The sequence below is a fragment of the Anolis sagrei genome, chromosome X, assembly GCF_037176765.1.
Source record: "Anolis sagrei isolate rAnoSag1 chromosome X, rAnoSag1.mat, whole genome shotgun sequence".
Lineage (NCBI taxonomy): Eukaryota > Metazoa > Chordata > Lepidosauria > Squamata > Dactyloidae > Anolis > Anolis sagrei.
Genome location: NC_090034.1, coordinates 40,704,744 through 40,727,374, shown reverse-complemented (window position 1 = coordinate 40,727,374; position 22,631 = coordinate 40,704,744). Strand labels below are relative to the sequence as shown.

Here is a 22,631-nt window from a genome sequence, read left to right as displayed (position 1 = left end):
AGAGTGTACTGAACTCCTCTGCGTAACAAGTGTGGCATCAATATCAAGTTTATACTACTTACAGTATCCCAGAGACTTGCTTCATAAAAATATTCAGCTGCAGTTTTATGGAACATTTCATAGGAATGCCAGTCATCTGCATTAGAACAGAAAAATAGATCACTTTTTTAAAAAATAGTATTTTTTCATGTTGCTTTTCCACTCAACTGCCTTCAAAAGCAAATCATAATACACTAAATAAAATCCTTTTTAAGGCAACTAGAGAGAACAACAGTATTTGGAAAACACAACACAGCATAACGACGTAATTGTTTGAAGTCTTGGTGAAAGAATGGCCATAACACAGTATCCAAAGAGAATGATTATGAGGTACATATGGGTCTCTTTTTAAATCCTCACAACCTGAAAGGCAGACCACATGTTGGGAATAATGATGGGTGAACTTCAAATTTCAGGAGGGAATTCAACTTACAGCCTAAATTAGAACTAGATGCCATCCATACCTCTATGGAAGAACAAATGAGGAGCCTGCATTAAAAAGTTCCACTCTGGTTAACAGATGTATCTCTTCTTAAGGAAGGACATCTAGAAGAACTTTGCTACAGATCTTAATTTAGGACCAAAACTATGGAAAAGGACAAGTCCCATTGCCCCATAGCACTTGCTAAGTGGCTATGGCTGAGAGGTGTACTGTAACAACATCTGATGGGCCACACATTCCTCATCAGCTAGTTTGCACAATTTAACTTTTTATGGATTGTTTTTGAGATCTATTTGTCACTCACTTGAACATCAAGAGGCAATCTTCACCTTCCACTAGAAGTATGGAATGACATCTCCCAGCACATGCCATGAGACTGAGTTGTAAAAATATAGTGCGTTTCTTATCTTCTTATTTTAAACAACAAGTTTTATTATTATGGCTCTTCTTTTATGATAGGCATAACAGGAAAAAGGTTACACAATATTTTCTTCTTTCAACACAACAGATGGCACAATCACCCTAGGCTCCAGGGCAATAAAAATAACAGAACCAAATTTTGGAAGCTTGAAAACAAATGAATGCTGACCAAGTCCCAAATGTGCTGACACTGGTTTTTGTCAGTGACTGCAACTTCTGCTTTTAAAGATTACAATTCCGTTGTTTTCTCTGAGAAATAAGTTCATTTCAGGAGATCTTGGGACTGTTCTCTATTAGAACGGCGACCTCCAGAATTTCCACTGGCCATATTAGCATAAGGATGTAAGGAATTGCAGTCCAAAGAAGGACATTTCCATGCTCTTCAGCTCAGGCTTCCATGTCTACTTTGTTTTATTGATGTGTTGGTGGCTTTTTCGCCCCAGAGCACCAAGGTCCATCAGCCAAAGCCATTTACAAAACTGAGCTAATTATCTACTATGGCCTGAGCCATATTATGCACTGAGACAATCTGCATTTTAGAACTGTGAACAAAAGACTATGTCAAGACTTGGCTGAAGCCAACCAATGACTATAGTTCTCCTGTTTTAGAAATCAGGAAAACCAAGGCTGAGATATAAGCAATCAGCATAAAATACCAGCTGTCGAATGACAACAACAGCAGCAGCAACAAAAACAACTGTAAGGTATTTTAGCTCATGAAGTGGAATTACCAGCTAACACAAAACATTTAAACCAACAAGTTGCTTCATTCTCTGGATAGCCATTTAATTGATTTATTGCTACATTTTATTCCACTTTCTCTTCACATTTCAGTAATGTAATTAAAGCAACGGTAGTCATATTGAGAAAAGAGAAAATGACAAACAGTAGTGGCACAGAACAAACAAAGATTCTAGTCACGTGAATCAACAATAGAAGGCATTTTGAAAATAATGGTTTAGCCTGTGTGCAAGAGAAAAAAAACTCAAAACAAACCAGGGCAGAATCTGGGGCCCTTTCAGACAACCACTTAATCTGGAGTAAGGAAGTGAGATTAAAAATCCTGGAACTTTAAGGAGAGTCCTTACTCATAGCCATTAGTCCCACGAAATGGTCTCATGGCGTCCAGAAAGGTTTGGTTAATGTGGACTGAAGGGAACCGTGAAAGATACGGGACATTCTCCGGAAGTTTTATTTTAATCCCCCCACCCCACCCCAAATGACACTCTAAGACGTGCTGCACCTGATAAGTATTTTGCCAATGCTTATGAACGCTAATGTCCTGATGCAGATATAACAATGTGTACACAAACAGATTCCTGGTGGTCGTCTCTCCTGGCTTTCTCTCCAGTGCTTTTATGTTTGCCCTCTTGAACTCTGTTTCCCTTTGGGATCACTTGCCTGCATGCTGGTGCCCACTGTGTAAATTCAAACTCTGTTTCTTTTCAAAAATATGAGAACAAAGGAATGGCTGTTGTCATGGGAGTTGCTTTCTTTTCATGCTTCTATTGAGCTACCTGTGTGTCTGTGGCTCCATTTGTCTACATCCTTCATCAGCAGCTTCGGGAGTTTAAAATGAGGATAAGTTCTGGAGCAGTCTGTACTAGTGTATTGCAAGGAAGTCTAGTTTCTTGGGAGTGCTGGGATATTGTGCTCTGCAGAAGCACATTTTTTGCCCAATATTGGATATTATGCTAATCTTTTTATCATGTGTTTTTCATGCAGTCTCGCGATCAAGCACACATTTTTGGTCTGTGTTTTCTAGTCACCCCCTCTTTTACCCTACTCTTTCCAGGCCTGTGAAGATGGGGGCCTGGGTTGCAGCTAACCCTCTTAAGCAGCTTGCAGAGGCCTCATTCTCTGCAAATTCAAGCTCTGGACCAGCTTTCCCTACCCCTAGTGACCAGGCTTGTCAGTGTATAAGATAACAACTTCTGGTACTAAAAGTTGTAAATGTATATACTGACAGGTCACCAGGGCTGGGGAAATTTGTCATTTTGGACATCAAGAGGTCACTTAGCTAACATGGCTGCCAGACATCAGCTGCTATTTTAGGCCTTAGGCAAGATATCCCACTACAGTTGCGTAACCAAAAAATGTATCTGTAACTGTTGTGTAAAAGAGGCAATTTTGGCATAGGTTGTCTGTCAAACAGCTGGGTAACAAGCAATTCCTGCTGAAAATTCCTCTTCTATACAAATTTTAAAGGTGCGGGAGCCTTTATCAGTGTTTACTATGGTCATCCTATATCCAGTGACAAGACTACTGGAATGTGGGAAGGTCCAAGTTCAAATCTTTAAAGGATTCAATCAAGGTGTTTTAATGCCCAGGCTGAATTCTCTTTCCCAGAAAAGCTTGTTTGGCACTAACTCATGACTTCTCTGATCCCATGCAAAACCATCCTGATTTGATCAGGTGAAGAGACGTTCTATTGTAGACATTTCTTTTTCAAGCACAGACTCCCATTTACATGTATTTGGTTTGGACTCTGCCTTTCTCTCAAAACTAAGACTGGATTGATTTCATACAGCAAAAGTCAGCAGAACAAGTGTAACCAGAAGTATTAATTACAAACATTTTTCTGGTATATCCTTAACAACAAAGCACATATTGTCTGGCAGATGCTGACATTGCCTCTCTTGGCTTCAGGGTAGGCCTAGCCCTGTGCCAATCATTGTGAAGTTCACAAGGTAGCCTTGAATTAGCCACAAGCTCAGTCCCTCGCATTACAGTTTTGCTACAAATCTAAAATGCTAAGCAAGGCTTTTTGGGGAAAGGGCAGTTTCCCAAGTTTAACCATTACATCAAGATATTTTTCTAAAAGAAGAAAACTTATAATCATCAGAACAGGAGTGTGTTAAAAATAATCTCCTGATTTAGGATTAGATCTAGGATTATCTGAATTAGTACAGCACAAAAGCTCAAAGGTCAGTCATGATATGCTTCCCACTGAGGCCTCTTGCTGCAGTTTCAACATCTGCCAGACAGTATGTGCTTTGTTGTTAAGGATATACCAGAAAAAAATATTTGGTTTCAAGGCAACATTCTTTTGTAACCCAATGTGGAGACATCAGATATTGAACTTGGGACCAACTAGATTCTAAACTACAGCTATTTCACCATTCACTGAACACCTGAAAGTTCCATAATGTAAATTACTTTACGTTTATTATTATACTATTGTATTATATTATTGCACTGAAGGACAGATAAAGAAAAGTTAAATGTGATAGAAATAGATGTTCAGTGACTCATATGTAGTGATTTATTTATTTATATTTATTATTTAAACTTATATGCCGCCACTCCCCTGGGGCTCGGAGCGGCTTACAAGAATAGCTAAAATCTAACAAAATTTAAAAGCATTTAAAACAATTTAAAAACAACACTATCAAACATTAAAAGCCTGTCGAAACAGGTATGTCTTACATGCCCTGCGGAAAGCTGGTAAGTCCCGCAAGGCACGGACTTCAGGTGGCAGAGTATTCCAGAGTGATGGTGCCACTGCTGTGAAGGCTCTGCATCTGGTTGCTGTTAGACGCAAAGTCTTGACACTGGGGGCTTCCAATAGATCTTGGTCCTCAGAACGGAGAGATCTCTGGGGTTGGTAGGGGGTGAGGTGGTCCTTCAGATACATTGGCCCCAGACCATGCAAGGCCTTAAAGGTGAGTACCATCACTTTGAAAGTGATCCGGTGCTCAATTGGCAACCAGTGTAGCTGTAGTAAGATTGGGGTTATGTGGCATCTCATCGGAATTCCCGCAAGAAGCCGAGCAGCTGCATTTTGTACCAACTTGAGCTTCCGGATCGCCGACAGAGGAAGGCCAATGTAGAGGGTGTTACAGTAGTCCAGTCTTGAGATGACCGTGGCCTGGATCACCGTAGCTAGGTCGTCCCTGGACAGGTAGGGGGCCAGCCGTCTAACCTGCCGCAGATGAAAGAAGGCGGCTCTGCTAATGGTGGAGACCTGGGCCTCCATCGTCAGCAGAGGGTCCAAAAGGACTCCCAGACTCTTTACCAATGCTGACGGGCGTAGTGCCTCTCCATCCAGGGTAGGCAGCTGGATGTCCCCACTGCCCAGTCGTCCCAGCTATAGGATCTCCGTCTTTGCTGGATTCACCCTCAACCTGCTGGCACGCAACCATCCAGTAACGGCCTCGAGGCACTGATGGAAACAATCAGGTACAGAGTCCGGTCGGCCTTCCATCTTCAGCACCAGCTGAGTGTCATCGGCGTACTGATAACACTCAAGCCCAAAACCTCGAACCAGCTGAGCAAGTGGTCGCATATAGATGTTAAATAACAGAGGGGAGAGACTGGCCCCCTGAGGAACCCCACAAGACAGAGGGGACCTCTCAGAAACCAGGCCTCCCCTCTCCACTCGCTGTCCACGGTTGTGAAGAAAGGAGAACAGCCAGTTTAAAGCTGTCCCCATGACTCCAGCAACAGCAAGGCGGTGGGTCAAAAGATTGTGATCGACTGTGTCAAATACTGCTGAGATCCAATAACACAAACAGCGCCGACCCGCCCTGGTCAAGCTGGCATCGAAAGTAATCCGCATGGAAGCCGGACTGGAAGGGATCTAGTCCGGCTGTGTCGTCTAGGAATTGCTGCAACTGCTCCGCTGCTGCCCTCTCAATCACCTTGCCCAGGAACGAGAGATTCGAAACTGGGCGGTAACTGGAGGGAACCGAAGGATCTAAATCTGGTTTCTTCAGCAGGGGAGAGACCACCACCTCTTTTAAACCCTCTGGAAAAACTCCTTGCTCAAGGGAGCTGTTTATAATCTACAACAGAGGGTCGCGTAATCCCTCCAAGCAGGATTTCACCAACGAAGAGGGACACGGATCGAGGGAGCAAGTGGTCGGTCTAGCTGCAGCTATGAGCCTATCGACAGCCCCTGCGTCCAGCGGGATGAACCGGTTGAGGATAGGCCCAGCAAGTGGCCACAGAGTCTCAAGTTCTCTCACTGTATCAATTGTAGCGGGGAGGTCCCGGCGAAGTAGCGAGATCTTGTCTGCAAAGTAGCTCTGAAAAACCTCGGCTGAAGGGGCCTGATCACCACTTTTTGGGATGGTAGGAACCGTCGTTAGAGATCGAATTATTTTGAACAATTTTGCTGGGCGTGAGCTCGCAGACACTATCAAAGAAGCATAATATACTTGCTTTGCCTCGGTGATAGCATGCTCGTAGGACTCCCTAAATGCCTCATAAGCTGATCTCGATGCTCCGTCATGGAGTTCTCGCCACACGCCCTCCAGCCGTCTCTTTTCCCACTTCATCAGTCGAAGTTCCTCGGTGAACCAAGGAGACCGATTTCGGCAGGATTTGAGAGGGCGTCTAGGGGCGATCTCGTCGAGTGCATTGGATAGCCTGATGTTCCATGTGTCCACCTGCACATCGATCGAGTTGTTGGCAGGCTCCAGATCCCTCAGAGCATTCCGGAACCTACTGGGTTCCATAAGTCTCCTTGGGCGAGCCCAAATTGGCTCGGCGCCCTTGCAGCGTGGGTAGGCATGCTCCAACCGGACTCTCAGGGCGCAGTGATCCGACCATGGAACCTCTATTGGGGAGGCTTGGGTCACTTGAATTCCTGCACTGAAAATCAAATCTAGCGTGTGTCCCGCCCGATGCGTGGGCCCAGTACTACAAAGCAAGAGTCCTAGTGTCTCCATGGTAGACACTAGGTCCACAGCAATTAATGAACAAGAGTCTGCATCAGCGTGGATATTGAAATCCCCTAAGGCGATAAGTCTGGGGAACCTCAAGGACCACTCCGACACAGTCTCAAGCAGTTGGGATAGGCTGTCTGCTGGTGCGCTAGGTGCACGGTACACCAGCAGAAAGGCTATGATCTCACAGGAATCCCACACCAGGCCAACACTTTCAATGCCAGGGATGCTCAGCACAGGGACTGCCCTAAGAGAAAAACTTTCTCGGGCGAGCATAGCCACCCCATCCCCCCGCCTCCCAGTCCGCATCTGGTGAGTGATTGCATAACCTGGAGATGTTAGTTCCTGGAGTAGGATCTCATCCCCCTCTTGGATCCAAGTTTCTGTAATACACACTAGGTCAGCTCCCTGATCATTAAGAAAATCCCTGATGGTAGCAGTTTTGTTCCTTATGGACCTAGCATTCACTAACACCAGAGTAGGAGGGGAGAAAACTGGTTGCCTGTCACAGATGTACCTGGGGATAGGCCACAGGTCAGAGGGGGGCCGAGTCTCCCGCCGACTCAACCTCCCTCTAGTATTCGGCCTGCGCCTACCGTCATACCTCCCCCTCCCAGAGATCGTAGGAATCCCCATTAAGGAAAATATTATAATAATCAGTACTAAGAAATAGAAGACAATGTTAAGGAAAAGTAAGTGACCTCTTCTATATGTTCTGAGAAATCAAAGAGAATTGTAAACCAAAAATAAGGATACTGTATGGCCCATCAGAAGAACCCATTCAATAATCAGGACATGATAAAAAGATGGAAGCAATAGGCTGAAGAACTAACTATGCAGAAGAGGTTAAAGGATAACAAATTTCTTCAAGGAGCCAACTTGACGAGGAATCAACTATTTTAGAAAGTAAAGTGGAAGCTATTCTCAAAGCACCTGGAAAAAATAAATCAGCAGGAACCAATAGGACTGTTTTTAAGCTGTCAAGAGAGTATCCATCTAAATTCTACTGTAAATCAGAGAGGATTTACATAAATTTAAAACTGATGACAAAGACATTTAAATTGTTCAAGTTTTCTATACATTGGAACAGACATCAATCAAAATGGAGACTGTCATCCACAAATCAGATTCCTACCAAATGCAAATGTCTGTACTGTGAAGTGCCAGCAGAAGTACACATTAATCGGTCAGTTCTTTTGATAAATAATGTTCTGGTTTCCCATGGGTCTAGGAAAATGCCCAAAAAGTTACTGGGTGTCCTTCTTTTCATCCAAATTTATTGCTAACTGGATCTCTTTGAGAAGCAACTGATAACTTAAGGTGTTTACCAAGCTATTTCATACACAGTCAGAAAGATCAATGGTCGAAACACTAACCCATCAAGCAAAGACTGGGGACTACTTTCTAGATCTTGAAGTCTGGCTAAGTGTAACTTGGTCCTCATTAGGCTGGCTATCAAATCTCTGCATTTGGAAAGAAAATGCTCATCTTGGCACCAATTCCTTCCCTCCTCTCACACACACTTTCCAAGGGTAAGGGTGGCTGTCTAACAGCTTCAGAAACTATCAGTACTAATTGATTTATGGTTTTAAAGCCAGTTTAATCAGTGCAATAATTAGAAATATCCTTGTACTATGGAATTCTCAGCAAGCAGTAAGCCATAAAACGCAATACAAGTGGACAGCAGATTAGATATGGTTCCAAGCAAATATCATTACAAATTGGTTCCTTTTAAAGGAACATGTTATGACTTGTAACTGCAGAATGCAGAGGCTTATTTGAAGTATACAAAGGTGCATAGCTGTAAGTTTAAGCAATTAGTAGATATACCAACACAATAGAAACATTGTCAGGAAGGCAACAACTAAAACACCATGATGCTCCAAGGACCAAGCATTCTAAAAGCCTTGGAAAATTTAAAAGTCTTATATTTGTGTTGAAAAGACGGCTATATAAGCATCTGGTGACCATGCTTGAGCTGGGGTGGAGGCCACCACTGAAAAAGCTTTCTTGCCAGGAGGCCTATGACGTCTTAGTCTGCACTGCAGGCAACGGTAGGAGACTTTGTCCTCATCTGGACTGGGAATGAGCAGTGTACCCTCCCAAAATGTATTAAAATGTCAATCTGATAAAGCAAGTTACTTACTGGGGTGTCCCATTATCATACTGACTCTAAGAAAAAGAATGAACACCAAATCTTAAACTTACCGGGTGCAGATCCAGGAAAAGTTCATGTTCTTCTTCATTGGGATGCAGACCACCCACTGCCTCCTGGAGGGATGGATCCGCATTGAGGAAATGAGGGTGGGAAATAAATACAGGTGCATCTTTTTAAAGAAGACAAAAAACAAGAAATGATATGCAGAAGAAAAATAAACTCTTTTGAGAAAGCTCTTTAGGTTTCTGCTTCTTAAACGGTGGGTCCCAACTCCAAATAGGGTCTCCTGAGCTCAGTGCTGCCCCCCCCCCCCCATAAATAAACTGTCAACAGTAAAAGTAGGGGCTTTTTAAGATTTACATGAAGCTGTGATGCAGGGTTTACAGTGGACTCTGCAGAAGATGTGTCTGGTGTACTTTATAAAAAAAGAAAATCTGTCTGTTCAGCAAGTCTTGCAAATGCTGATTTGTTATCAGTAAATGTTTTATTTTTATAAACCTAGGGTCATGTAAAAAATTCTTGGGTGGAAAGAGGTCACGAGTGGAAATGTTTAAGAAGTCCAGCTCTAGATCACCTCACTATCTCCACTTCTCTATTTCTGAAATCAAAATGCAATACTTAGCCAAGAGAGTGATAAGTGCAAAACTGCAGCAATCATGAGGATTAGAAACTAGCTTATTTTTAAAAAAGCAAGAGAGAGCATGTTATCTACAAAGTTAATTTCTATAATATAACATTAAGTCTGAACTACCTATAGGAGATGGCTGAAATTCTAAGATCCTTTCGGAAGGGGGGGGGGGGCTTGTCTTTCAGCCTTGCTGTAGGACAGCAACATGGTGTCTTATCATTCCTTAACATCTTTTGGGCTGCCTGCAGGGGAATTCTTCTGCTTCCGGGTAGGGACCCCCCCCCCCCTCTCCACACACACAAAGCTTTGAAAATGTTTTCAGCTGTTTTATGTGATTTCAACCAAAAGCAGGAGCTGGAGGCTCGGGGAGTGTCAGTTGTAGCCTAAGGGTGTCATGACATCCAGTTTTCATTTTTTGCCATCTGCTCCCCAAGGGTCACCAGGGTGACAATGTCACATTTTAGACTTTGCTCTGTCTTTTCACAAGAAAATCAATACTCAGGGCAGACGTACTTAAGCGGCAGGAGCTGACATTCTGAATTCCAGACTGCATGCATGGACAGAAGCCTTCATTGGGTGGGTAATCTGTCCCATTGGCAAACAAGGTCTTTGGTGCTAAATACCGGTATGTAGGTATGCCTTTGAATTCTCTAGTTTGATTGAAGATTAAAGTCAACGATCTGAAAACAGTGATTCCCAAGAGATTGAGGTTACCCAAGTCATAGAAAAGAAAGAAATACTTCAACACATCATGCCATCAAGCCATGCTTCAACATCTCAGGTGCCACCAGACTATTCCCTCTCTCCCTCTCATTTAAGACTGTTACCCTTTTAATCCACCTTATCCTGAAATGGCCATTTTTATCCTTAACATAACCCCTCCTCTCACAATGTGTGACAGGAAGTTGCTGCTAACTGTGAGAAAAATAAGGTTGAACACTGTGAAAGCCACTCACTGCATGGCTATCAGCCTCCTCCCAGTAGACTCAAATCAAGGAAAACCTTCATGAGAACCATCACTCCTCTTAATGTTCCCCCAGCAACAGCAAGAGTATACCTCTGAGCTAAACCAGGCAATTCCAACTGGATCCCCCCCCCCCCCCACAAGGGTCTTGCTCCAGGGGCAATCCAAGAATAGGCAACTTGGAAGTCGCTGAACAGACTCGGAAGCAGAGTGGGCAGATCAAAAGGCAACTTGGCAAAATGGCACTACCTAGAAGAATCCTCCACCGTGTGCGACTACGGAGCAGAACAAACAACTCTGCATCTGTATGCTTGCCCACCATGCCCTGCCTCGTGAAGAATTAATTGTTTAAAGCCACAGACAATGTGGTTGCCGTTGCCCATTTTTGGTCTAAAATTATTTAGCCATTTGTGTTCCCTATATTTTATGAGTTTTATACTTATTTATGCAATGCGTATAAATAAATAAACAAATCCTTAACATAGAGGGACTAAGGAATCTGCAGCTTTAAAATGTTTTTGGACATCAGCAGCCATCAGTATGGCCAATGGTGAGGCATGATGAGAACTGTCGTTCAAACACATCTAGAAGGACACAGGATTCACCATTGTGCTTCACGGAATAACCACAGTACAGGGCACATGATTTTGTGGCTACATTGTAATTCAAATAGTTACTCAATTAGCTTTTAGCAAGAAAGCAGGCAAGGTATAAAAGATCAAACAGTAAACTAATCCCACTACATGAAAATACCAATGTATGTTTAATTTAGGTTGGGGACAGATGATTCGAATGGGACAGGATATGGTAAGGATTTCCAGAATTAAAGAGTGCGGCAAATGAGAAAAATTGCCCCTGCAATAATAGAATTCCTATACACTCAATGCAACTGATGGACAGTTGACTTTGGTCAGATGAGGTAAAGGCCGTTTTCACACAGTCCAGTTTATGAAGTACGTTGTCTCTGGATGAAACATTAAGTAGTAGTGTCTGGACATTCTGATTTTCCTATTTTTCCCCAGCCCTTTTTTTCTTTCATATCACAAATTTTAAAACTCTACAACTGTGCAATTTTTTAAATTGAAAAACAAGGGTAGAAATATTTGAAAGCATTTTCCAAGAGAGAGGCTGCCTCCTCCTGTCCTTTATAGTCAAATGATAAAGGACCCTTCTTTAGAACATTCAGCATCAGTTTGTAGTGACATGGCTTTTTTTCAGGAATGTAAGACACTAGAAAGGCAGTATATAAAACACACAGAGGTGGATCAGAATAGAGAATTTAAATGGGGAACCCATTATGAGGGGATCTCTTTTATGGTTGAAAAGAAGTTCAAGAAACAGCAAGAAACCTTTTATATTTCTCGGCCCATTTTTTAAAAGGGGGAAATTGGGCTTAATTGATTAAGTAATACACAGAAGGGATGCCGAAATATAAAGAGGTTGAAGCCAATGGAAGAGGAATCACTTCTTTACTGTCCTACACCGCAATGAGAATTCTAGACGAGATCAGTATTACATTATTCCAGTTCAGAAGTTGCAACCATTTTGACTTCACTTACCTGCAGGCATCTGGGCTGTAAAATTGCAGAGGTGTGGAAGGGGTTCTAAAAGGTGGCCACAGCTCTCCAGCCGTTCCGTTGATCATGTTGCACTGATCCGAGTTCCAGTACGACACCTATGGGGATTGTGAACACTAAAATACAGAGGCAACCTTACCAACCCCATCATTTTGCAATGTAGTTGGGGGGAGGGTAGGCTTTATTTGCCAATTTGATATCAGCGAATGAATTCACTTCTTTTTTCAGGGTACAATCCAAGCTACCTCAGTTATGGATTTTAATAAAGATTGAATGTGACTGTATAATAAAGATTGGGATTTTAATATTATAACCTGGAGCAGAGGCAGATTTGATGAGGAGAACACAGAATTTGTGAGGTGACAGATGCTTCAGTAAATCTTATTATTTTGGTAGAATTTTTGCAATACTGGTTTGTAAGTTGATGGGACAGAAAATAGTTATAGGGTAATGGGAAACCAGAATATGTATTAAAACTGAGGACAAGAGTAATTGCATTTTTATGTGTTTAAGAGAGAAAAAGAAGGAACAGGGAATAAACTAAGAGTGTGACTTAGTTTTTACCTCTTTTAATCCATTCCATGTTTCCACCATATGGGCTCTGGAGATGTCATCCATGCCAGTGTACACAGTGAACAGGCCAGTATTTGAGTTGTTGAACTGTAACAGGAGATAAGTGGACATAGAGTGCCTGACTGAGGTACAACAGGTACCCCAATCAAGTACTTTTCAGAAAGCATGAAAAACAAGAGGGCAAACTTTGACCTCTCAAATAAAAATGCACATTCAGCTCAGAGCTTGTAAAAAATGCAATTCAGACAGTTCCCCGCTCTGTAGTCAAAAAAGGTAATATTTCCATTTTTCATTGCCTCATATAGAAAGAGCCACAGCACAGAGGATGTGTATGTGCTTTGACCCAGAAGGGTCAAAGTCTGATATATCCAGTTGAAAAGATTTAGCCAGAACAAAAGAGGCATTAATTGTAGCCTTTCACCATCTTGGAGTCCATCATCCCTGACCAGGTGGTGAGCCACCATACTGGCCGGAGACTCATAGAATCACAGAGTTGGAAGAGGCCATCCAGTCCAACCCCCTCCAGCCATATAAGAGCACACAACCAGAGCACTCCCAAGAGGTGGCCATCCAGCCTCTGCTGAAAAACCTTCAAAGAAGGACCCTCCACCAAACCCCAAGGCAGTGAGTTCCAGTGCTGAGCAGCTCTTATGGTCAGGAAGTTCTTTGTAATGAAAGTTAAGGAACATTCAGGAAACTCAAGTTAAGTAAAATTGGCTTTAAGCCTTGTCAGGGAAAAACCCAACCTCAGGCATTTATGACATGTTGTCTATCTAGACAGACAAGGCTAAGCTAAGTACATCAAAAGTCTGACTGTTTGATGAAAGCTTCAAGTGAACATTGAAACTATTTTCTCATTGTTGCCACTGATGTTCATCTAGGCTGTTAGGTAAAAGAACTGTAGTTAAGAGTAGTTCTGTTCCAGAAACTTTAGAAACATCTTATGGATGAAAAGCATTTCCTCAGCTGTGACTTCAAGCAAAGCTATAGTGGACTGCCTTAGATAGCAGTTTATCAGTCATGAAGCTAAATTGTCCTGGGCTGTATCCAAAAGGTATGAACATATAGAAATTCTCTCTAATGCAATGTGTGGAACAACCCTTCCTTCTGTATTATTGCAAGAACAGTGGAATCCAGACTCAGCACATTCTTCCTTCTAAGCAAAGACGCAACAACAAAACACTACAGTCCCTGAATCAAATGCAGGAAGTCCTGGGTTCAGTCCCCAGTCCCACCACTAGAAAAAATCTCAGGTAGCAGCAAGAGATGGCAAAGCCCTCTAAAGAGCTATAGCCAGAGTAATCTATCCTGATTTCTTGTATTGGTAGAAGTACAAAGAACAGTGTGAAACTTAATGGGGCCAGTCTGATTACCGGAACGAGATAGGTTTCTGCTTGACACAAATTAAGTCTGGATCTACACTACCATATAATGAACTTTCAAAAAGGATATTAACTGCATTGAACTGAATTATATGGCACTATAGATGCATATAAACCAATTCAATGCAGCTAATCTGGATGCTGAAACTGCATTATATGGCAGTGTAGATCCAGCCTAGGTTGTAGGTTCTTGTTAACAATTCAAACAGTATATGTAATCATTGTTATTTCAATTGTTCAGATATCTACAACATAAGGCTTTGTGGTAACAATTAATATTTCTTATTATTTTAATTTCTTCCTGTAAGGAGTAGCTCCTTTTTTTGCAATGTTAAATGATCATTTCCATTTTAATGGCTTTTAAATCAATGATTAACAGACCAAATAATGAGTTGCTTTCCTGTAACTGTGTTTCTTTGAGTGGTGATCTGTGAAATTCGCACATATGGGTTATCTTCTGCACATGTGCAGCTATTTGGAACCATCTAGGTCTTTTCAGAGTGACACATTTTGGTGGAGGCCCTGCCCATGCTCTCCAGGTACCATAAATGTCAGTGGGCGAAGACTATGCCTCAGTTCCCTAGCCATGAAACAGCAGCTAGTGCACAGAGGCATGACCAAAGACAGGAGGATAGGTAGGGATGTTCAAATTTCACATATCACCACTTTCACAGATCACCACACAGTTACAGGTAAGCAACTCATTCTTCTTCATGCTGTCTGTGAAATTGCACATATGGATGACTAGCAAGCTACTAAACTTCAGAGGAAGGGTCATGCCACACAGGAGAACAGCACTGCCATGGCAAAAGCTACATCCTTCCTCACCATGGCATCCAACTTGTAATGTGCAGCAAACATCAGTGACTTGGACCAGGTTGCGGCCCGACAGATTTCATCAATGGGGATACCCCTCCGGAAAGCTTGTGCAATGGCAATAGCTCTCGTTAAGTGGGTCGAAAACTGCTGTGGTGGGTCTCTTCCAGCGAGCTAGAAAGAGGCAGATTGTCGAGAAAATCCAGGACGGCAAGTGTTGTGAGGAGACCAGAAAGCCTATAGCATCCTTCCGGTACTTGTGGAGTAGCCTCAATTACCCATTTTCTATATGAAGCTGTCCTGAACGTAGAATGCCAGGGCCCGTCTAACATCCAGGAAATGCAAGGCGACTTCCAAAGATGAGTTTGGAAAAAGACCAGCAATGAAATGTCTTATGACATGTGGAAACGCAAAACCAAATTTAAAAAAAAAAAAAAGGTGATGTCAGTCCGGAGCACCACTTTCTCCTTGTGGAAGCCAAGGTAAGTGGTGTCAACACGGAGAGCACAAAGCTTACTGACACGTCTGGCTGATGTAACGGCTACAAGAAATGCCATCTTCCAAGACAGGTGTACTATGTCAGTAGAAGCCATAGGTTCAAAAGGTGGTTTTGACAACTGAGAGGAAACAAGTTCCAGGCTCCATGACGGAGGTGGTGGAAAACTAGGTGGATGTAGGTTCTTATAGCCCATAAGGAAAAGCTGTACTAATGGGTCATGGAAACAGGATGGGCCTCCTCTCCTTCTCCTATTCCAGGTGAGGGCTGCTAGATAGCATTTAAGAGATGAAAGGGAGACACCTTTCTGTGAGAGGTGGACCCAAAAGTCCAGAATCACTGAAATAGGGGCCGTGAGCGGTTCATGTTCAGTTGGTCTGAGACAATCCAGAAAATAGGACCACTTATAATCATAAGATCACTTCATAGTGGCTTTTTGGGTTGCACCAATTATCTACTGGACTGCCTCTAAGAGGTGTGTCATGGCTGGATCCTCCACGCTGTGACTAGGAGAAAAAGTAGGTCCAGATGATGGACCAGGCCACCCTGGATAATGAGGAGATTGGAGCTGGAGCATAGGCGGAGGTACTTACTCTCCGACAGGTGTAAAAGGGGTGCAAATCAGTGCTGTCATGGCCACCTCGGGGTGATAAGAATACAGCTTGCACTGTCTAAAATGGCTTTGGCCACTGTACTGTCTATCAGCGCTATTGGTGGGAATGCGTAAAGTAGGCCTGGCGACCACGTAAACAGGAAGGCATCCCCAAGACATCCTGGCACAGCTTGGGATTGCAGCCAGCAACAGAACTGATCTCACTACTTGTTCAGTGACAACGGGAAGAGGTCCAACGTGGGCTGACCCCTGCAATGTAATTGTCACCCAGGGTTGGCCGAAGACATCCTGCTGAGGGTATTGGGCAAGACACTCTCCTCTCCTGGGAGGTGGATGGTGGAGAGTAGGATTTTCTGAGAGATGCACCACTCCCAGATTCTCACTGAGAGACAGAGGAGGCCTTGGAAGTGTGCCTCGCCCTGTTTGTTGACATAGAATTTTACCGCTGTGTTGTCTGTTATCGGTTTTATTACTTGTCTTGTCACCAAGGTCTTGAACACACTGAGGGCCTTCACCACCAAGAGTTCTAGGTAGCTAATGTGGTGACATCTCTCTCGCAGGGACCAACGGTCACGAATCATGAGACACTGCAAGATGAGCTCCCCAGCCCTGGAGGGATGCATCTGTCGTCACCCACCAAGAGGGGCGTGGCTGTATGAATGGCACCCCTGAATGGGTGTTCGACTATCTCGTCCACCAGAACAAGGAATGAAGGACCTTAGGCAATGGATCCAGCTGGGTCCTCTGGGCTGTCGACCAGTGGGTGAAATACTCATAGAAACCAGTGTTGTAGTGGGCGTAATCTGAGTTTACGAACTGCGTCACGGACGTGGTAGAAGGCATGTGGCCTAGGATGGACTGAATGCCCCAGGCCAAGGTGTGGCCCTGGGCAGGTAGCCTGTCAATCTGAGGCCAAGCACTTGGCGGGGCGAGTAGTCGATGGCGCCAAAAACTGTTAATAGAGGAGCGCCTTAAGGCAAGATGGCCTATTGTGTTGCACTTGGGGGGGGGGGGTAAAAGCTAGGCAGATTTGGCATGACTGTGGGACATGGCTTTCCCCCAAGCAAAAATGGCACATAGCATATCCATCCAAGTCTGGGAGTTTGCCCCTCCAGGCTCCACACTTCTTTAAAAAAGAGAAAGTGTTCATGATCAGATTGGCCTGTGAATGGTCCAAAGAGTCATCAGGGAGTTTGAGTTAGCGGGCAGAAGAGAATAGAATAGTCAGTATGAAGTCTGTGTCAAGCTGTTTACAATTACAGGTAAGTCAGAGTAAGCCAGAGGGATAGTCAGACAGTCCAAGTCAGCTGTTAGAAAAAGAGATAGATACAATAGACACTAGAGAGAGGTTCCTAAGCTGCTGGTAGCAGCGGAAAAAGGAACGGAGGTGTAGTCTCTGCCCACGGGCATTTACAGTAAATGAGGAGTGTGGGCAGGGCCTCCACCAAAACGATTCAATCCGAAAAGGCCTAGAAGGTTCCAAATAGCTGCACATGCGCGAAAGATAATCCATATGTGCGATTTCAGACACCACGTAGAAGAATTTACTTTTCAAAGCTATGCTTACATGCCTCATGTTTAATGTAAACAACAATCCTGCACTAGCCTCAAACCATTTCTTCCCATATTTATCTGTTAGTTCATTTATACATACGTACATCAGCAAACAAACCAAATTTCCCTTTGAATGGAATCATGCCCGGCTTGATGGAGTTCAGGAAGTCGACGAGGGGGTTGTCATAGCCCCACAAGACTTCTCCCACTGTCAAGTTCATGAAAGCTTTCTGCCCAAAGAGGGCAAAAGTGCTGCTGACAGTCAGCTTCATAGGAAAGGACAAATCCTCCAACATGACAGCTGCTCCCTGAGTTGGGGGTTGGAGAGACAAAACAGAGAAAAGTAAGAGGTGGGTGGGAAAGAAAGAACAGAGGGCAGGACATTATTTACAGTCAAGCTGACGATTGATTAGAGACTGCCTGTTATCAGCAGACCAGCTCAGGTTTGGCAGACTTAGAGCTGGGACTTCCCTGATTGAATTTATCTACCTGTAGTATGGTTTTCCACCTTATTTATTTTGAACATGTATATCCCATCCTTCTCAACCCCCGAAGAGGGACTCAGGATGGCTACCAACAGGCACTATTCAATGCCAACACAAAAGAAAACACAGCATAAAATACAGTTAGTACAAATTAAGACAGTTATAAATATACATTGCATTACAACAGTTCACCAGTTCAAATCATCATCCTAAAAACAGTCCAGTCATCTATTAAAACATTGTCCTTCTACAAACACTTGATCCCACATCCAGGATTTGAGTTTCTTCCAGAAGGTTAGGAGGGAAGGGGCAGATCTGATCTCATAGGGAGGGAGTTCCACAGGCTGAGGGGCCACCACGGAGAAGGCTCTGTCTCTTGTCCCCACAAACCGCAACTGCAAAGGTTGTGGGACTGAGAGCAGGGTCTCTCCGGACAATTCTAAGGTCCTTGATGGTTTGTAGAGGGAGATATGTTCAGACAGGTAAACTGGGCCAGTATCGTTTAGGCCTTTATAGGCTAACCAACATGATAATTTTTTCCAATGAGATGCCATGATACATCCAAAGTACAACAGTCGTGTTTTAATTGCCTGTGCTTCTAGGGAAAGTTCAAACCTGATTAGCTCTAAGACCCCCCCCCCCTTTTTTTCTTGTTTTTTTACTTTTGAGTAATCCATGGTATCCATAAGGATCAGGTTATCGCATCATACATTAGCTGCATTGCATAAACATGGACATAAGTTCCTAGTGACTCCTGGAAGCATAGAATCACGGAGTTGGAAGAGATCACATGGGCCATCCAGTCCAACCCCATTCTGCCATGCAGGAAAAGCACAATCAAAGCACCCCTGAGAGATGGCCATCCAGCCTGTTTATAAAAGCCTCCAGAGAAGGAGTTTCCACCCGACTTTGAGGCAGAGAGTCCCACTGTTGAACAGCTCTTCTTACTGTTAGGAAGTCCTTACTAATCTTTAGGTAGAATCTCCTTTCGTGCCATTTGGACCCATGGCAAGTCTCCAGGGCAGCAGAAAACGTGCTCCAGGAAATTTAAGTCAGCAACCCCCCACCCCCACCCCCAAAAACAAACAAAAAACAAAAAACAACCAGGCTCCCCACAGGCAAGAATTTCTTTATCTGTGTTTGGAATTGTGCTATTAAACACTATTTAAAAATGCTCCTTTCTGTTCACTTTAAAATCTTGCTTGACAAGTTTAAAAACAGACTGAGAATAATTCTTGAGACACAGCAGGGTTGGCTTTTTAAAGGAAGGGTTTATTAAGTGTTCTACTGGATTAGTGTGTCACTAGGATATTAAAATAGTGTAAATGATAGTGCCATTGTCCAGATGTCAGTAGACTGGACATTTTTTATCTGTTTTTGTGTATGTTAAATCTCAATTGTTGCTCATGTTTCTTTAAAAAGATAGATTAGTGACTTCATTTCTAGGCAGAATTTTGAAGGGTCTTGGCCTGATGAAAGGATTTTCTGAGGTGAAACTTAACAAAACTGGAATTTGGAAACAATCTCCCCAGAAATTGTTTCCAAGTATATACTTAAATAAAGCACAAAGAGTAAGATTAACTTCTGGAAAGTAAGGCATTGCGAATATATAGCTATACTATCTAATGAAGTAATTCCTGTATCTTAATCTCCTCAAATTAATTCAATTAGACCTACCTAGTCAAATTGGTATTCCTTCCTAATCTGGTTCGAATTGGTATTCTTTCATAATCCTTCCTAATCTGATCAAGTACAGCAGCTTCCTCTGCCTTGGTACTGTCCAGATATATTGGACTACTAATCCCAACACAGTACAGCAAGTGTGAGTTGTAGGTTAGGAGTTATGGAAATTGTAATCCAGCATATTTGTAGAGTACGAGGTTGGGAGAGTATGTTTCTATGGCTTACAATTTCCATTCTACAAACAGAACAGAATTCTGTTCGCTGAATTGGGTGTTTTCTATTGCAAGTACTTCAACTCTTCCAAAAAAGGTTTTCTTGTTTTGGAGGGGCTATTAAAAGTCATGTGGGGAAACTGCACAGAAAATGGTGAACTGGTGTTTTTTCTCACTTGTATTAGTAGATCACCTTAAGAGTCAAAATTAGGTATCTAATTCTATGCTTACATGCCTCAAAATAAATCAATTACTTAACACCACTGCAATTATATGTCTGAACCTGCGGCTCCTTTTGTACTGAGCAGAATATCTAGCACAATGATGCAAAAGCTAAGCTATCTTACGGTGGTCTGCCATTTACATCAAAATCAAGGCTTTCCTCCTTTCCACTTTTTCCTCATAAAAAAATCTATGGGGTAGGAGTGGGCTGAGTGAGCATTTCTGATGTTGGTCAGCACTGCATATTTAAAATTCTTGCAATCCTTAGGTATTGAAGAAATGTAAGATCCTCCTGTGGTGCCATTTTCTCCAACATAGTTTTTAATCCCAGTGTAGTGGATGTAGGACGACAGCCTGAATTTTACAGGAGTTGTGAGTTTACTTACCAACACCAACATATTTGGTACCACAATGTAATCCGATTCTGATCCACTGGACATGTCTGCCTGGAAGTGGAATTGGCGATACTCCAAGAATGACAGTGTATCGTTGTCATGAAAAGTTATGTTCTCTTTCACTCTATATTCCCTGCAAGGAAGACACACCATGACTAAATCAACAGTCACATGTACTACCTGTATTGAGACGAGTTGGAGAGAAATTTTCCTTGCAGTTGAAACCCCAATAATGACTTTCCAACATTCAGAACCATAAAACCATATATGTGAAACAGACAACAAGGGTGAACCAGTTCAACCCACTCCCTACAGGAGTACATAACCATTTATCCTAAACCAGGCTGAAACATTTAATTCATTCACAGGTTCAGTTCAAGATAGGAAACCTGGTGCCCTTTTTTGTCCTGGTCTGCAGTTTCCTCTCAAACTTAAGGTCCACTGACCTTGACCTTCAGTTCTCAATGAGGCCTTTCCAATAAAGATAATGGTGTAACATGAAACATTAAAGTTGTAGTGTTTTCTTCTTTGTAGAATAATATGGGCATGATAAAATATGCAGTAAACAGCTTTTTGAGTAAGGAATTAATTTTCTCCAACATAGTTTTTAATCCCAGTGTAGTGGATGTAGGACGACAGCCTGAATTTTACAGGAGTTGTGAGTTTACTTACCAACACCAACATATTTGGTACCACAATGTAATCCGATTCTGATCCACTGGACATGTCTGCCTGGAAGTGGAATTGGCGATACTCCAAGAATGACAGTGTATCGTTGTCATGAAAAGTTTCCTTGGCTCTCTGGGCCCCAGACTGAGGTACTGATAGATGCCCCCCCGCCCCAACCCCCCCCCCCTCGAATAGCCCTATGAGTGTATGTGCCTTCAAGTCACCTCTCAAAATATGGCAATCCCATGAATTTCATTTCTCCATCTCTAATGCGCCAGGTCTTTAAATTTAGACCGCAAGCCTGAAGGCAGGAACCTTATCTTTGTAAACCGTTCAGAAAGACTCTTTTGGTTAAAAGGCAGAATATACGTACTTAAATAAATAATTTCTAAGAATAGAACCCAAACTCTTCCCTTTGGATTGGGCTCTTTTTCACCAGAGAACAGCTGGTGACTAAAAGGCAGGGTACATCTTGCATGCATGAGTCCCTGATGTGTATTAACTGACGCCAGTCAAAAAGGGTGCATGACTTAAGATCTGAATGGTAAGCTGCCATTTTGCACCTGCCTTTAGCAGGAGGAGGAATTAGGCTCACTTTTTTTTTTTTACAGACATTTCCTAAGATGTTCTGATGGGGACTTCTCAGGTGCTCGTTCAATTGCCAATCCAAAGGATTTTGTTTGATATAAAAGTATCAAAAATAATGACCAATAAAACTCATTATTCTCCAACATGATAAAAACAGTGTCAAAACACCACCATAAAGAATCCCATGGAGATCCTTCCTAGAAGATATTGGGTAACAGGCAAGTAATTTGATCCTGGGTCCTTCGGTTAGGCCAATACAATACTGTCTGTGGGAAAAATTGAGAGTGATCGCCATGGAATCCATGTAGGCCACTGTATGCGTTTCTTATGCGGGAGAGGTAGTGAATGTGCCCCTGAGATGAGCACAGTCCTATTTGCCTACACACTTGAGGTCCCTTAAGGGATTCTCCAAGGGTCAAAAGAGACACACACAAAAAGACCCAGCCTCATGGCTCGCCAGCAAAGTTTTAACAAAATTGGCAAACAGTGCAGCACATAGACCACTGGACACTCTCTTGCCTAGGACTCTGCCACTGGATGGTTGACCAGCCTCCGTAAATGGGTTGTGCCCTATATGCTTAGTGGGCAGAGCCAAAGTAAAAGATATTCAAATTTTTTGACACTGTCCACCTGTGGAATGTGTCTACTCTCAACTTGTCTTAAATTAAGTTTGGCCCTCAGACTGAAAGTGATTCCTCACCTTGGCTGCAGAACTGAAGAGGAGAAAACCAGCAAAACAGTTCTAGGGTGCAATAAATTCTATGATGTGGTGTCGTTAACTTTGGAAGGAAGTTTAAAATGCAATTTGCTTTTTAATAGTCTGCCATAATAGGAATAAAGACTATATTTATAGCAGGTTTATTCTATGGGACATTTATTTATTTATTTAGAACTTTTATATACCGGTCTTCTCACCTCTGATGAGGGACTCAGGCCGATTTACAACAGAGGGGTTCACACACAATAGTTAAAACATCACATCCTATAAAACTCTAATATAAAACACATTAAAATACAGTCATATAATTACATAAGACCAAGTC

General features: G+C 42.8%; 1 protein-coding gene across 3 annotated transcripts in view; it reads right to left on the bottom strand.

Moving 5' to 3' along the window:
- SCARB1 (scavenger receptor class B member 1) overlaps positions 1-22,631 on the bottom strand; it is a 53,590-nt gene that overhangs the window by 16,724 nt on the left and 14,235 nt on the right. For all 3 annotated transcript variants that reach the window (XM_060785577.2, XM_060785579.2, XM_060785578.2), the window contains exons 3-9: positions 20,323-20,464; positions 17,439-17,642; positions 12,465-12,560; positions 11,883-11,998; positions 9,873-10,039; positions 8,782-8,900; positions 63-136 (exon numbers count right to left, since the gene is read on the bottom strand). In XM_060785577.2, coding sequence (XP_060641560.2) covers positions 63-136; positions 8,782-8,900; positions 9,873-10,039; positions 11,883-11,998; positions 12,465-12,560; positions 17,439-17,642; positions 20,323-20,464 — 918 coding nt within the window. The remainder of the gene's footprint in view (positions 1-62; positions 137-8,781; positions 8,901-9,872; positions 10,040-11,882; positions 11,999-12,464; positions 12,561-17,438; positions 17,643-20,322; positions 20,465-22,631) is intronic.